This window comes from Chiloscyllium punctatum, chromosome 5 (assembly GCF_047496795.1).
Source record: "Chiloscyllium punctatum isolate Juve2018m chromosome 5, sChiPun1.3, whole genome shotgun sequence".
NCBI classification, from domain to species: domain Eukaryota; kingdom Metazoa; phylum Chordata; class Chondrichthyes; order Orectolobiformes; family Hemiscylliidae; genus Chiloscyllium; species Chiloscyllium punctatum.
The window spans coordinates 75,912,197-75,925,204 of NC_092743.1; the positions used below are offsets into that span (position 1 = coordinate 75,912,197).

Consider the following 13,008-nt stretch of genomic DNA (forward strand, 5'->3'; position numbering starts at 1 on the left):
GGTAAACATGGGGTTACACAGACAGCATTAGGGGCTGGGTCTGGGTGGGATGACCTATGGAGAATCAGTGCAGACTCGATGAGCTGAATGGACTCTTTCCACAGTGTAGGAATTTCTATAATCCTGTGATTTTATTTCTCAGAACAAGTGGAGATTTTAAAACCAATAGGAGTTAAGGAGACTATTCCATGGCTTCACCCTGTTCCAGTGCTCAATTTGATAATGACTGAATGAAGTTGAAATTTCATTCTCCTCTACTTTGCTTCATCTCACTTGACTGCATTTAATACACAAAATTTTAACTAAGTCAGCATCTAAGGGGTTTTAGATCAGCAAGCCACATTCTGACTGTCTAGCATACAGAAATGTGTTTCCACATTTCGCCTTTAAATGCTCTTAATTGAAAGTCTCTCATACTTTTGAATTTCTCTACAAAGCAAACAGTCTCTCTTATTCACTCTACCCTGTTCTAAATACCTCTAAAATGATGATCCCTCATCTTTCAATCAATCACTGCCCTTGAACATAGAACAGTACAGCACAGTACAGACCCTTTGGCCCATGATGTTGTGCCAAGCATTTATCCTAATCTAAGATCAACCTAACCTACACACCTCTCAATTTACCGCCATCCATGTGTTTGCCCAGCAGTCACTTAAATGTCCCTAATGTTTCTGACTCTATTACCACTGCTGGCAGTGCATTCCATACACCCCATCACTCTCTGCGTAAAAAACCTACTGCTGACATCTTCCCTATACCTTCCGCCAATCACCTTAAAATTATGACCCCTCGTGCCAGCCATTTCTGCCCGAGGGAAACGTCTCTGGTTATCTACTCGATCTATGCCTCATTACCTTGGATACCTCTATCAAGTCACCTCTCTTCCTTTTTCTCTCCAGTGTGAAAAGCCAGAGCTCACTCAACCTCTCTTCATAAGACAACATGCCCAATCTAGGCTGAAACCTGTCTTGGTCGTTGCCACAGAAGAGACTAGTGGTATTTGAGGTCACACATCTGGCTCCTAATTGCCAATTTGTTCAGGATGATAAGTGTTGGTTTAGCAGTAAGATGACATTTGTACTACTGATAGCCACACCTCCCAGCACCAATGATGGCAATGGGACTACTTGCCCTCAGCAACAACTCGTCCCCGCCTCAGATCTCCCACCATCCAGCTCTAACATCCACGGATGCCACCAACCTTCACCCAGCTATCACCAGCTCCTCATTCTACAGATGTTTTCTCACTTTGGACAACAGCTTATTAGTTGGCCACCACAGGGGAAGATGCCTCAGTTGGTCTCAATTCTGACTCAAGTGGTGGTCGCCTCCTGCTTGTGAACACATTCACTGCTTTGGGTGCAATGATTCAGTTTACAACAGCACTCTCCACATTTTGCAACCTGTTGTTTGCAGCATTTCACTCAACAAAGATACGATGGTCCTGCTGTAAAAGGAGCCAAGGTCATGAGCATCAATGTCCTGGGATCCTTTCAGTCTGGAGTTGACAATACTTAACATCTCAAAAATATTCTGTTCACCCATTGCATGAATGAAGTGACTGTGGGATTATTAGTTTATTCTCGTTTGCCAGATAAGCCAACAGAGCATTACTTGGCAATGTCAAGACAGCAGAGTGTAAGGTGCCACTGATTGCACAGATGTTGCTGTGTTGGTACAACATATAAATGCAGGGATCTATTGATACCACTCCAGAACTACTCAGTTGTGTGGAACTGTGTTCAGGTAATCTTGTAAGTGTCGGCACCCTAATTAGAAATTAGGAACTGCTAATAAACACAACAAAATAATAAGAGCCATTTGCTGGTTTATTTCTCAGGGCACTATCTTGACTAGAAACCCTTTAATATTTAAACAAAGCTCAGCAATTAACTGTCTATTATTTACTGGTGCATTACAGCAACAGCCACACAGTCCACTGGTCAACTAATAACCTGTAGAATCAATCATACTGAATCCATTGTTCCAACTTTTAAAAAACCCAACGCCTCACTTTGTTTACTTAAATCACCTTCAGTAGCTAGTGTGCCACCTCTGCCTTACAACTTCTTTTAAAAAAAAACAGGAAAATATAGCCTTTTAAAGTGGCAGCATCCTCAAATAAACAGTTATTGCAGTCAAGAAACAGAATGTTAGAGGAGGCTAGGACTTGTCTGTAAAAGAAATCAACAATAGACAGGGTGCCTTGAAGTAATTTTTTAACATATCAAAAGGCCAAATAATAACCTATCCAAACATCAAGCCCTCAAACAGGTTAGAAAGAAACAGAGCAAAAAATAAAGGAAGACCACTCAGTGCAGCAGATAGTGGGGAAAACACTGACGGAGGGCTCTAGAAAAACACACCTAATTAATTCCAGAAATTAAGAGTTTGAAGAATTGAGAAAAGCAGTGAGACCAAGAGTTGCTCCTGTACATTGACTGTCCAATGCAAGTTAAGCCAGTTCTCATTATGAGACGCAGTTGTTTGTTTTTATTATAGTGAACAATATTATAGCCTCCCCTAAACACTCAAGAAACTCAACATCTATATTGATGACACTTAATTCTTGTTCACTTGATTGGATAGTGATAGCTCTCAATTACTTTTTAAGTTTAGAGAAAGAATATCTTTGAAAATTTTCATCTCTTTGACAAATGATGCCTTTATTCTACGCCAATCTGTTGTGCCAGTGTTTGAAAATATCCGTCAAAGCAGAGGATGCTAATGGGGAACAAGGGCTGATAACATGACAAAATGACATCGGCAGCATCCCATTTCGATAGGGGCAGCATTCAAGTCAAAATAAGTGTGGTTACCATGGCTACCAAGAGGTAATGCCTCAGTTGCAGGGAGCAGTCTGGAAGGGCACTGTGGTACCCAAAGAGTATGCTACCAATCATTGTTTTCCCTCACTGACCTCGTACAACCCTCGACATTTGGCATAGCCCTTTCCAGCAACTACAGAGAGCAGCTGAAGAGAAGGTACCAACAACACATTCCCTTAGCACCAGGCTGACTACAGTCTGATTGCTGGACCAGTCAACACTAGTAATTATGGAAAGGGATAAGCATAGTGCAGAAATTACGTGTCTAAATTGGGGATAGACCAATTTCAATATCATTAGGTGGGACCTGGTAAACATGGACTCGAAGCAGCTATCTGCAGGCAAGTCTAAATCTGAAACCTGGGAGTCTTTTAAAAGTAGTACAGTGAGAATTCAGGGCCAGCGTATTCCTCTAAGAATGAAGGGCAAGGGCCATGGAACACTGGGTATCAAGAGTCCGCTAAAGAAAAAGGAGAAAGCATATGTGCATTAAAGACAAGAGAGATCCTTCCAAAATATAGTGCGTGTACAAGGAAATCAGGAAGGTAGAGAGAAGCCGTGAAATATCTTTGGTAGACAGAATTAAGAAAAGGCCAAGGCATTCTACAAGTATATGAGGAGTAAGAGGATTACCAGGGAAAGGAGGTAGGAGGTATTAGAGGTAGGAGGGGCAATGTATGTATGGTGTCATTAGATGTGGATGAGGTCTTACAAGATTACTTTTCATTCATATTCATAGCGGAGAATGGCATTGTTGCCAGGGAATTCAGTTGGGTTGTGAGGTTAGAGAGAACACATTAAGATCACTAAAGATGATTACTAAGGAAGAAGCATTAGATGTTTTAATGGGCATACAAGTACATATATCCCAAAAGGCACTAGTCCATGGGATCCAAGGCAAGTTGGCAAACTGGATCCAAAACTGGCTTACAAATAGGAGAGAATGGGTGATCGTGGAGTATTGTTTTTGTAATTGAAAGTCTGTTACTAGAGGTGTATCTCAATGTTTGGTGCTAGAATGCTTGCTGTTTGCTGTTTATGTTAATCATTTGGATGTGAATGCAGAAGTAGAATTAGTAAGTTTGCAGATGACACAAAAATTGATGGTGTTGTTCATAGTGAGGAAGACAGTCTCAGGCTACTGTATGATATTGATAAGTTGGCAACTTGGGCAGAACAATAGCCGGTAAAGTGCAACTTGATGCATTTTGGGAGGTCTGACAAAGGAAGGAATGAGATACAAAGGCACATTGGTGTGCAAATCTGAAGATCTCTGAAGCTGCCAGCACAGGTAGACAGTGGTGAGGAAGGCCTACTTGATGCTTGCCTTTATTAGTGGGAGTGTACAACATAGCAAGAAACAAAAAACAGAAATTGCTGGAAAAGCTCAGCAGGTCTGGTAGCACCTGTGGAAAGAAATCACAGATAATGTTTTGGGTTCAGTGATGCTTCTTTAGAACTGTTCTGAGGTTCAGAGGAAGTGTCACTGGACTCAAAACTTGAACTCTGCTTTCTCTCTAGAGATTCTGCCAGACATGCTGAGCAATTTCTGTTTTTGTTTCTGGTTTCCAGCATCAGCACTCTTTCAGATTTTATTGAAGAATGTTTTGGTACAATTTTATAAAACAACAGGTAGGCCATAGATGGAATACCATCTCAAGTCACCACACTATTGGAAGCACTGGACTGCACTGGAGACGATGCAGAGAAGATTCACTAGGATGTCGCCTGAGATAAAGAGTTTTGGTGATGAGGAAAGACTGAATGGGCTAGTTTTCTTTCACTTGGAGCTGAGTAGATTGTTAAATTTCTTCCCCATGGGAAACATACTGAAGAGGATATGAGGTTTAAGGTTGGTAGAAAGTGACTTAAAGGAGATCTGAGAAAGAATTTTTTAAACCAAGAGGATGGGAGAAATATGGAATATGCTGCCTGAGATGGTGTTAGAGACAATATACTCTCAACATTTAAGAAGCGTCTGGATGAGTTGTTCAAATGCGAGAGCCTAGTAGGTATGAACCACATGCAAGTAAACGGGGTTGGCGTAGTTTGGTGTTTGTTGTTCGGCATAGACACAGTATGGGCCGAAGGGCCTATTTCTATGCTGTACAACTCCATACAATTCCAGATACCTGTTCAACAACTATCCCACACCTCATCTTTCCTTTGTCACTGACCATCTTACCAGCTATTTAAAACACAACAGTCAGATAAACACCAGCACCAAACGAACCTAAGTTACAATGTTCCACTCAAAAGTCAAATAATATCGCTATTCATCATTTTCATGATGGACATCAAAACAAGTAGGAAGAGTTGGCCCTTAAACCTTATTTGCCCCTTTGAGTCTGCTCTGCCACTCAATATGATGCTGAGCACTTACCTTAGTACTCTGCTTTCCCCTGCCTAGATCCCTTTATCTCTGAGAATTATGACATTCTAGCACCTTCCCCACCTGACTTCACCCCTGGTGCACCTCCTCCATTCAGCTGCTTTCCTACTCTCTCTCACACGAGGCATATTTGTCTACACCCCTTTGTGCACACATTGCTGCTCCATTGACTGCTTCACTGTCACAGACAGCCACCATCTTTCAGTGAGGAAACTACAGTGGTTCATTCCTCCTCAAACATGTCCTCCCTCACACTGGAAGGAAATCAATGTTAATTGAAACAACTGTACAATCCTTTGCTTAATAATTCAAACAAATGAGCTACAACTAAAATTAAACAATAATAAATGCGGCTGATTGGATGAAACCAAGAATAATTACCTTTCCATCAGTTATGTATCGGCATGTAATTTTGAGAAACTTCTCTGTGAATGCCTCCTCATCCTCAGACGTAAATGACATCACTCTCGGAGTCCGGCTGCAGCTGTGTATTTGTGAGCAGCTCAGGTCTTTGGGGTCAGGGTGTTCCACATCCTGAAATCACACAAGGTTCTGCAATTCTTATCAAAATCTCAGGACCTACAAATCTTACACTAGCCAGGAAGTGTAACTAACAGAGACCAAAGATGGAAAGGGAAGTTAAACTGCTGAATAATAAAGAAGATTTTTCAAATTATTTTTATTTCCCTCCTATGTTGGCACCAAATTCAATAGTGGTGAAGAGGTAGGAGCAGCAGTGGGGAAAGTGCAAGGAGGTGGGGGGGGGGGTAGAAAGAGACGCCAAGGGGTGGAAAAATAGGAATTAGGAGCAGGTGGTGCTATTTGGCCTTTTGACCTTACTCTGCCAATCAATAGGATCATGACTGATCAGCCAACTCAGAACCCTGTACTTGCTTTTACCACCCCAAAATATTCACTGTTTTGGTCTCAACCTCTTGGTGACTGAGAATTCCACAGGCTCATCGCTCTCTGGGTGAAGACATTTCTCCTTATCTCAGTCCTAAATAGCTTACCTTGCATCACTGAACTGTGGGCTCTTGTTCTGGACTTCCCATTCATCTTTCCTATGTCTGCTCTGTTTGAACTTTTTTTTTAGAAAGATACCACAAAGAGATTAGATTAGATTACTTACAGCGTGGAAATAGGTCCTTTGGCCCAACAAGTCCACACCGACCCGCCGAAGCACACCCACCCACACCCATTTACCCTGCACCTAACACTATGGGCAATTTAGCATAGCCAATTCACCTGACCTGCACATTTTTGGACTGTGGGAGGAAACCGGAGCACCTGGAGGAAACCCACACAGACACGGGGAGAATGTGCAAACTCCACACAGCCAGTCACCTGAGGCGGGAATTGAACCCGGGTCTCTGGCGCTGTGAGGCAGCAGTGCTAACCACTGTGCCACTGTGCCGCCCACAATGATGTCCTCATTCTTCTAAATTTCAATGAATACAGTCCTAACTGATCTCTCTTTAAATGCCTGTCCTGCTATCCCAAGAATTAGTGTGGGAAGCCTTTTTCTGACCAAAACATCCTTCTTCAGATCAGAGCATCACCATATTCTAGGTTTTGTCATACCAAGGCTCTGTATAAAACATCCCTTACTCAAATTCTCTTGTTCTGAGGGGCAACATATCATTTACCTTTTTTCCCATCTGCTGCACCTGCATACTCACGTTGAGAGGTAGTGAGTAGTTTTTTTTAGGGAATGGTGACTGAGAGAGGGAGTAGTGAGGGAGGGAATATAGACTTAATGGTAAAATTGCAAACAGTATGCAGGGTTAGAGAAAGATGGGGATTCATGTGCATTGATCTTTGAAGTTGACAGTACACATTGAGAGAGTTGCTAACAAAGTAAAGAAAATGAGGAGAATAGATCAGGGCAGAGCAGTGGGCGTGATCAATATGGACTTCAGTAAGGTATGCAAAAAGGTTCCTCATGATGATGATGGTTGGTGAGGTTAGATAACATGGAATAGAAGAGAGAGGGTGGTGGAAGGTTTCCTTTCAGACTGGAGGCCTGTGACCCATAGTGTGCCACAAGGATCAGTGCTAAATCCACTGCTTTTCATCATTTATATAAATGATTTGGATGTGAATATAAGAGGTATAGGTAGTAAGTTTGCAGATGACACGAAAATTGGATGTGTACTGGATAGTGAAGGAGGTTACCTCAGATCACAATGGGATCATGAGCAGATGGGCCAATGTGCTGAGGAGTGACAGATGGAGTTTAATTTAGATAAATGTGAGGTGCTGCATTTAGGAAAGGCAAATTCAGACAGGACTTGTACACTTAATGGTAAGGCCCTGGGGACTGGCGTTGAACAGAGACCTTAGAGTGCAGGTTCATCGTTCCTTGAAAGTGGAGTTAAAGGTAGACAGGATAACGAAGGCAGCATTTGGCATGCTTTCCGTTATCAGTCAAAGCATTGAATATAGGGGTTGGGAGGTCATGTTGCAGCTATATAGGATATTGGTTAGGCCACTTTTGGAATATTGCGTGCAATTCTGATCTCCCTCCCATTAAAAGGATGTTGTGAAACATGAAAGCATTCAGAGAAGATTTACAAGGATGTTGCCAGGGTTAGAGGGTTTCAGTTATAGGGAGAGGCTGAAGAGGTTGGGGCTGTTTTCCCTGGAGCATTGAAGGCTGAGGGGTGACCTTATATAAGTTTATATAATCACGAGGAGCATGGATAGGGTAAATAGACAAGGTCTTTTGTTGGGATCTGGGAGTTCAAAACTAGAGGGCATAGGTTTAGGGTGAGGGGGGAATAAATTTAAAAAGGAACCAAGGGACATTTTAACGCAGAGGGTAGTGTGTGTATGGAATGAGCTGTGAGAGGTGGTGGTGGGATCTGGTACAATTGCAACATTTAAAGGACATCTGTGTGGGTATGAGTAGGGTTTAGAGGCGGCAAATGTGACTAGATTAGTTTAGGATAGCTGGTCAGCATGGACGAGTTGGAACCAAGGGTCTGTTTCCGTGCTATAAATGTCTATGACACTATGACTCGATAAATAGGGTTTTCAGCTTCATTAAAAAAGCAGGTATTGAGTACAAAAGAAGGGAAGTTATGTTAACTTTCACAACACTCTGATTAATCTACAAATGGAGCAGTTCTGGCCACCGTACTTCAGGAATGATGTGTCCTTGAGAAGATAGAGAAAATTTATTGGAATGATTCCAGGGATGAGGTATTATAATTACAAGATTAGGGTGGAGAAGGTTGTTCGCCTTGGGGTAAAGAATATGGATGACAGATTTGATAGAGGTGTATAAAATTATGATAAGAACACATAACGGAGACCAATAAAAACATGTTCCCTTTCATGGAGGGGACAACAGCTTGGGGTCATTAGTCTTTTTTTAACAAGCTTCACAGGGGAAACATGAAGACAGTTTGTTCTAAAGAGAATGAATAGTAACAATAGGATCTTGTCACCCATGATGGGTAGAAGCAGTTAACCAAAGGGTGCTGAGACATTGAGCTTCATGCACAGAATGCAGATGACCAGTCAGTGCGTGTATGATGGGCATCACGGAAGAACCCGGTGTTAAGGAACAGTCAGTCCCAAACATTACATTAGATTACATTAGATTACTTACAGTGTGGAAACAGGCCCTTCGGCCCAACAAGTCCACACCGCCCCGCCGAAGCGCAACCCACCCATACCCCTACATCTACCCCTTACCTAACACTACGGGCAATTTTAGTATGGCCAATTCACCTGACCTGCACATCTTTGGACTGTGGGAGGAAACCGGAGCACCCGGAGGAAACCCATGCAGACACGGGGAGAATGTGCAAACTCCACAGAGTCAGTCGCCTGAGGCGGGAACTGAACCCGGGTCTCTGGCGCTGTGAGGCATCAATGCTAACCACTGTGCCACCATGCCGCCCACATTACTGTAGCATTTTCCATCCCTCTTTCCTCTAACCAAAAGAGCAGTGGTGAGGTTCAGAGAAAAGCAAGGTTGATAACAAGAGTTACAGCAGATAAAAGAGCACGTGCTTAAACAGTTTCTGGAAATTATTGGTGAGCAGCAGGTAAGTTTTGAAAAATTGTTATTGGAGCAAACAGCACCACCAGCTTTAACTTAATATTAAAAATACTTGCCATACTAAAGGATTAATTAAGTTAAAAGGGGTAAGACATGGCAGGAGAACCCAAATCATAGTCTGCTCCTCTTGCACGATGCGGGAAGCCAGGCACACTTACAGCGACCGGGACCTGTATGTGTGCAAGAAGTGTTGCCAGTTGCAGCTCCTGGAAGCCTGAGTTTCGGAGTTGGAGTGGCATCTGGGGACACTATACAGCATGCACGAGGTGGACAGTATTGTTAGCACGTATAAAAGTGAGGTGGTCACACCACAGACTCAGACTCCACAAACAGAAAAGGAATGGGTGAACATCAGGCAGACCAGGAGGCCCATGTAAGCAGAACAGGAGGACTAATCAGGCAGTGCAGGAATTCTTGTGGCAATTTCCGTGCAAAACAGATGTCCTGTTTTTGATATGGTTGAGGGGAATGGCCTCTCAGAGGATAAAGCCAGCAGCCAAATTCATGGCGCCATGGTTGGCTATACTGCAGAGGGAGGGAGAAATAGGCACAGAAATGCTGTAATTACAGGGGATTCAATTGTAAGGAGTTTCTGTGGCTGCAAACAAGAGTCCAGGATAGTGTGTTGCCTTCTTGATCACGGATGTCTGAGATAATGAAGGACATTATGGAGGGGGAAGAGTGAACAGTCAGTGGTCGAGGTACGTAGGTTTAAAAAAAAGGAATGAGGTCCTAAAAGCAGAATATCAAAAACTAGGAAGAAAGTTGAAATGCAGCACCTCAAAAGGTAGTTATTCTAAACCAGTGCCATGAACTAGTCAGAGTAGAAACCGTAGGATATATAGGATGAATATCTGGCTAAAAAGATATGAGAATAGGCAAAGATGATGAACTTAGAGCTTTGGTTAGTACTTTGAACTATTACATAATTGAAATTATAGAGACAGGATTGGCAGCTGATTGTCCAAGATTTAAATGTTTCAAGTGTGATGGAAGGAGATGTAAAAGGGGTGGGGGAAGTTGCATTACAGGTCGTTGTCCTACAATGCACATTTCATCAACGCAATTTGGGGAACTGGGAAATGATTTAAAACACAAACTCCTGTTAGCTAGTCCATGATTCAAATCCTGGTACTCTGTCACGGTGCGCCGAGGACCGTGTCAACATCACAAGGTCAGTTGGCTTGCATGCTTTGTGGTGAAGTGCTTCCTGAAAGGTACACACGGGTAGTGTCTCCACCCATTCTCCTCCCCTAACCAAAAAGGATCTTTGCGCTGGATTAATAAGGTGACCAGTCTTTTTTTTTCCTCTCTCTGTTTTCAGTAGGCTTGTTGGGAATTTAGAACAGTGGGAATGGAGGTTATGGCAGTTGAATGTTCCTCCTGCAGAATGTGGGAGGCAAGGGTCGCCACTAGTGCCCCTGCTGACTATATCTGCGGGAAGTGTACCCAATGCCAGCTCCTTGAAAACCGTGTTAGGGACCTGGATGAACTTCGGATTTTTTTCCCAGGAGGTGAAGGGGATTATTGAGAGGAGTTACAGGGAGGTAGTCACACCTCAGGTAAAAGAAGGGTTACTGTCAGGGGGCGGAAATGGAAGTAGCAGGCAGTGCAGGGATCCCCTGAGGCTGTTCCCCTCAACAACAAGTAAACAGTTTTGGATACTGCTGGGGGTGGTATGGAGGGGGTGGGGGTGGAAAGAGAGCAACTTATCAGGGATAAGCAATGGGGCACAGGTCTCTGGCACATAGTCTATCCCTGTTGCTCAGAAGGAAAGGATGCAGCTTTAGTCAGGGGTACAGACAGGAGGTTCTGTGGGAACGAGAGACTGTAACCGTTGGCGTGTTGCCTCCCAGGTGCTAGGGTTTGTGATGTCTCGGATCATGCTTTCGCGATCTTTGCAGGGGAGGGGGAACAGCCCCATGTCATGGTCCACATAGGCACCAATGGCAAAGGTCGGAAGAGAGATAGGGATTTAAGGCAGAAATTCAGGGAGCTAGGGTGGAAGCTAAGAGTGAGGACAAAGAGTTGTTATCTCTGGTTTGTTAACCATGCCATGTGCTAGCAAACATGTGGCTAAACGTGTGGTGCAGGAGAGAGGGTTTTGGATTACTGGATAATTGGGGCTCTTCCTGGGATAGGTGGGACCTCTACAAATAGGATGGCCTTCACCTGAACTAGCAGGGTACCAATAGCCTTGGGGGGAAATTTGCTAATGCTCTTCAGGTGGATTAGGAACCTGAATTGGAGTTTGAGTTTAGAGGAAGTTGAGAGTACAGAGGTTCGAAATAAGGTTTCAGGGTTGCAAGACGGCACCGGAAAGCAAAAAGTTGATTTGAAGTGTGTCTATTTCAATGCCAGAATCATCCGGAATAAGGTGGGTGAACTTGAAGCATGGGTTGGTACCTGGGAATTCAATGTTGTGACTCCCCTAATAGTCAGAGGGAAATTGAGAAACAAATTTGCAAGGAGATCTCAGCTATTTGTAAGAATAATAGGGTGGTTATGGTAGGGGATTTTAACTTTCCAAACATCGACAGGGACTGCCATAGTGTTAAAGGTTTAGATGGCGAGAAATTTGTTAAGTGTGCACAAGATAATTTTCTGATTCAGTATGTGAATGTATCTACTGGAGAAGGTGCAAAACTTGACTTACTCTTGGGAAATAAGGGAGGACAAGTGACTGAGGTGTCAGTGGGGGAGCACTTTGGGGCCAGGAACCGTAATTCTATTAAGTTTAAATTAGTGATGAAAAAAGATAGACCAGATCTAAAAGTTGACGTTCTAAACTGGAGGAAGGCCAATTTTGATGTTTTAGGCAAGAACTTTCAAAAGCTTATTGGAGGCAGATGTTCACAGGTAAAGGGATGGCTGGAAAATGGGAAGCCTTCAGAAATGAGATCACGAGAATCCAGAGAAAGTATATTCCTGCCAGGGTGAAAGGAAAGGCTGGTAGGTATAGGGAATGCTGGATGACTAAAGAAATTGAGGAAGGGCTCATGCCCGAAACGTCAATTCTCCTGCTCCTTGGATGCTGCCTGACCTGCTGCGCTTTTCCAGCAACACATTTTCAACTCCGATCTCCAGCATCTGCAGTCCTCACTTTCTCCTAAAGAAATTGAGGGTTTGGTTAAGAAAAAGAAGGCAGCAGATGTACGATATAGACAGGATAGATTGAGTGAATCCTTAGAGTATAAAGAGTATACATAAGAGGGAAATCAGGAGGGCAAAAAGGGGACATGAGATAGCTTTGGCAAATAGAATTGAAGAGAATCCAAAGGGTTTGTACAAATACATTAGGACAAAAGGATAACTAGGGAGAGAATACAGCCCCTCAAAGATCAACAAGGCAGCCTTTGTGTGGAGCCACAGAAAATGGGGGAGATACTAAACAAGTATTTTGCATCAGTATTTACTGTAGAAAAGGACATGGAAGATGTGGAAAGTAGCAAAATAGATAGTGACATCTTGCAAAATGTCCATATTACAGAGGAAGTGCATAAAGGTGTTCCTGAGAACTCTGTGGGAAGCGAGAGAAGTGATTGCTGGGCCTCTTGCTGAGGTATTTGTATCATCAGTAGACACAGGTGAGGTGCCAGAAGACTGGAAATTGGCGAAAAGGACAAACCAGGGAACTATAGACCAGTGAGCCTGATGTCGGCGGAGGGAATCCTGAGGGACAGGATATATGTGTATTTGGAAAGGCAAGG

The 13,008-nt window shown here is 43.3% G+C and overlaps 1 protein-coding gene across 12 annotated transcripts in view; it reads right to left on the bottom strand.

Moving 5' to 3' along the window:
* The window catches only part of oxr1a (oxidation resistance 1a), a 511,841-nt gene that overhangs the window by 160,550 nt on the left and 338,283 nt on the right, over positions 1–13,008 (bottom strand). For all 12 annotated transcript variants that reach the window (XM_072570591.1, XM_072570587.1, XM_072570583.1 and 9 more), the window contains one exon: positions 5,605–5,757. In XM_072570591.1, the coding sequence (XP_072426692.1) occupies positions 5,605–5,757 (153 nt within the window). The remainder of the gene's footprint in view (positions 1–5,604; positions 5,758–13,008) is intronic.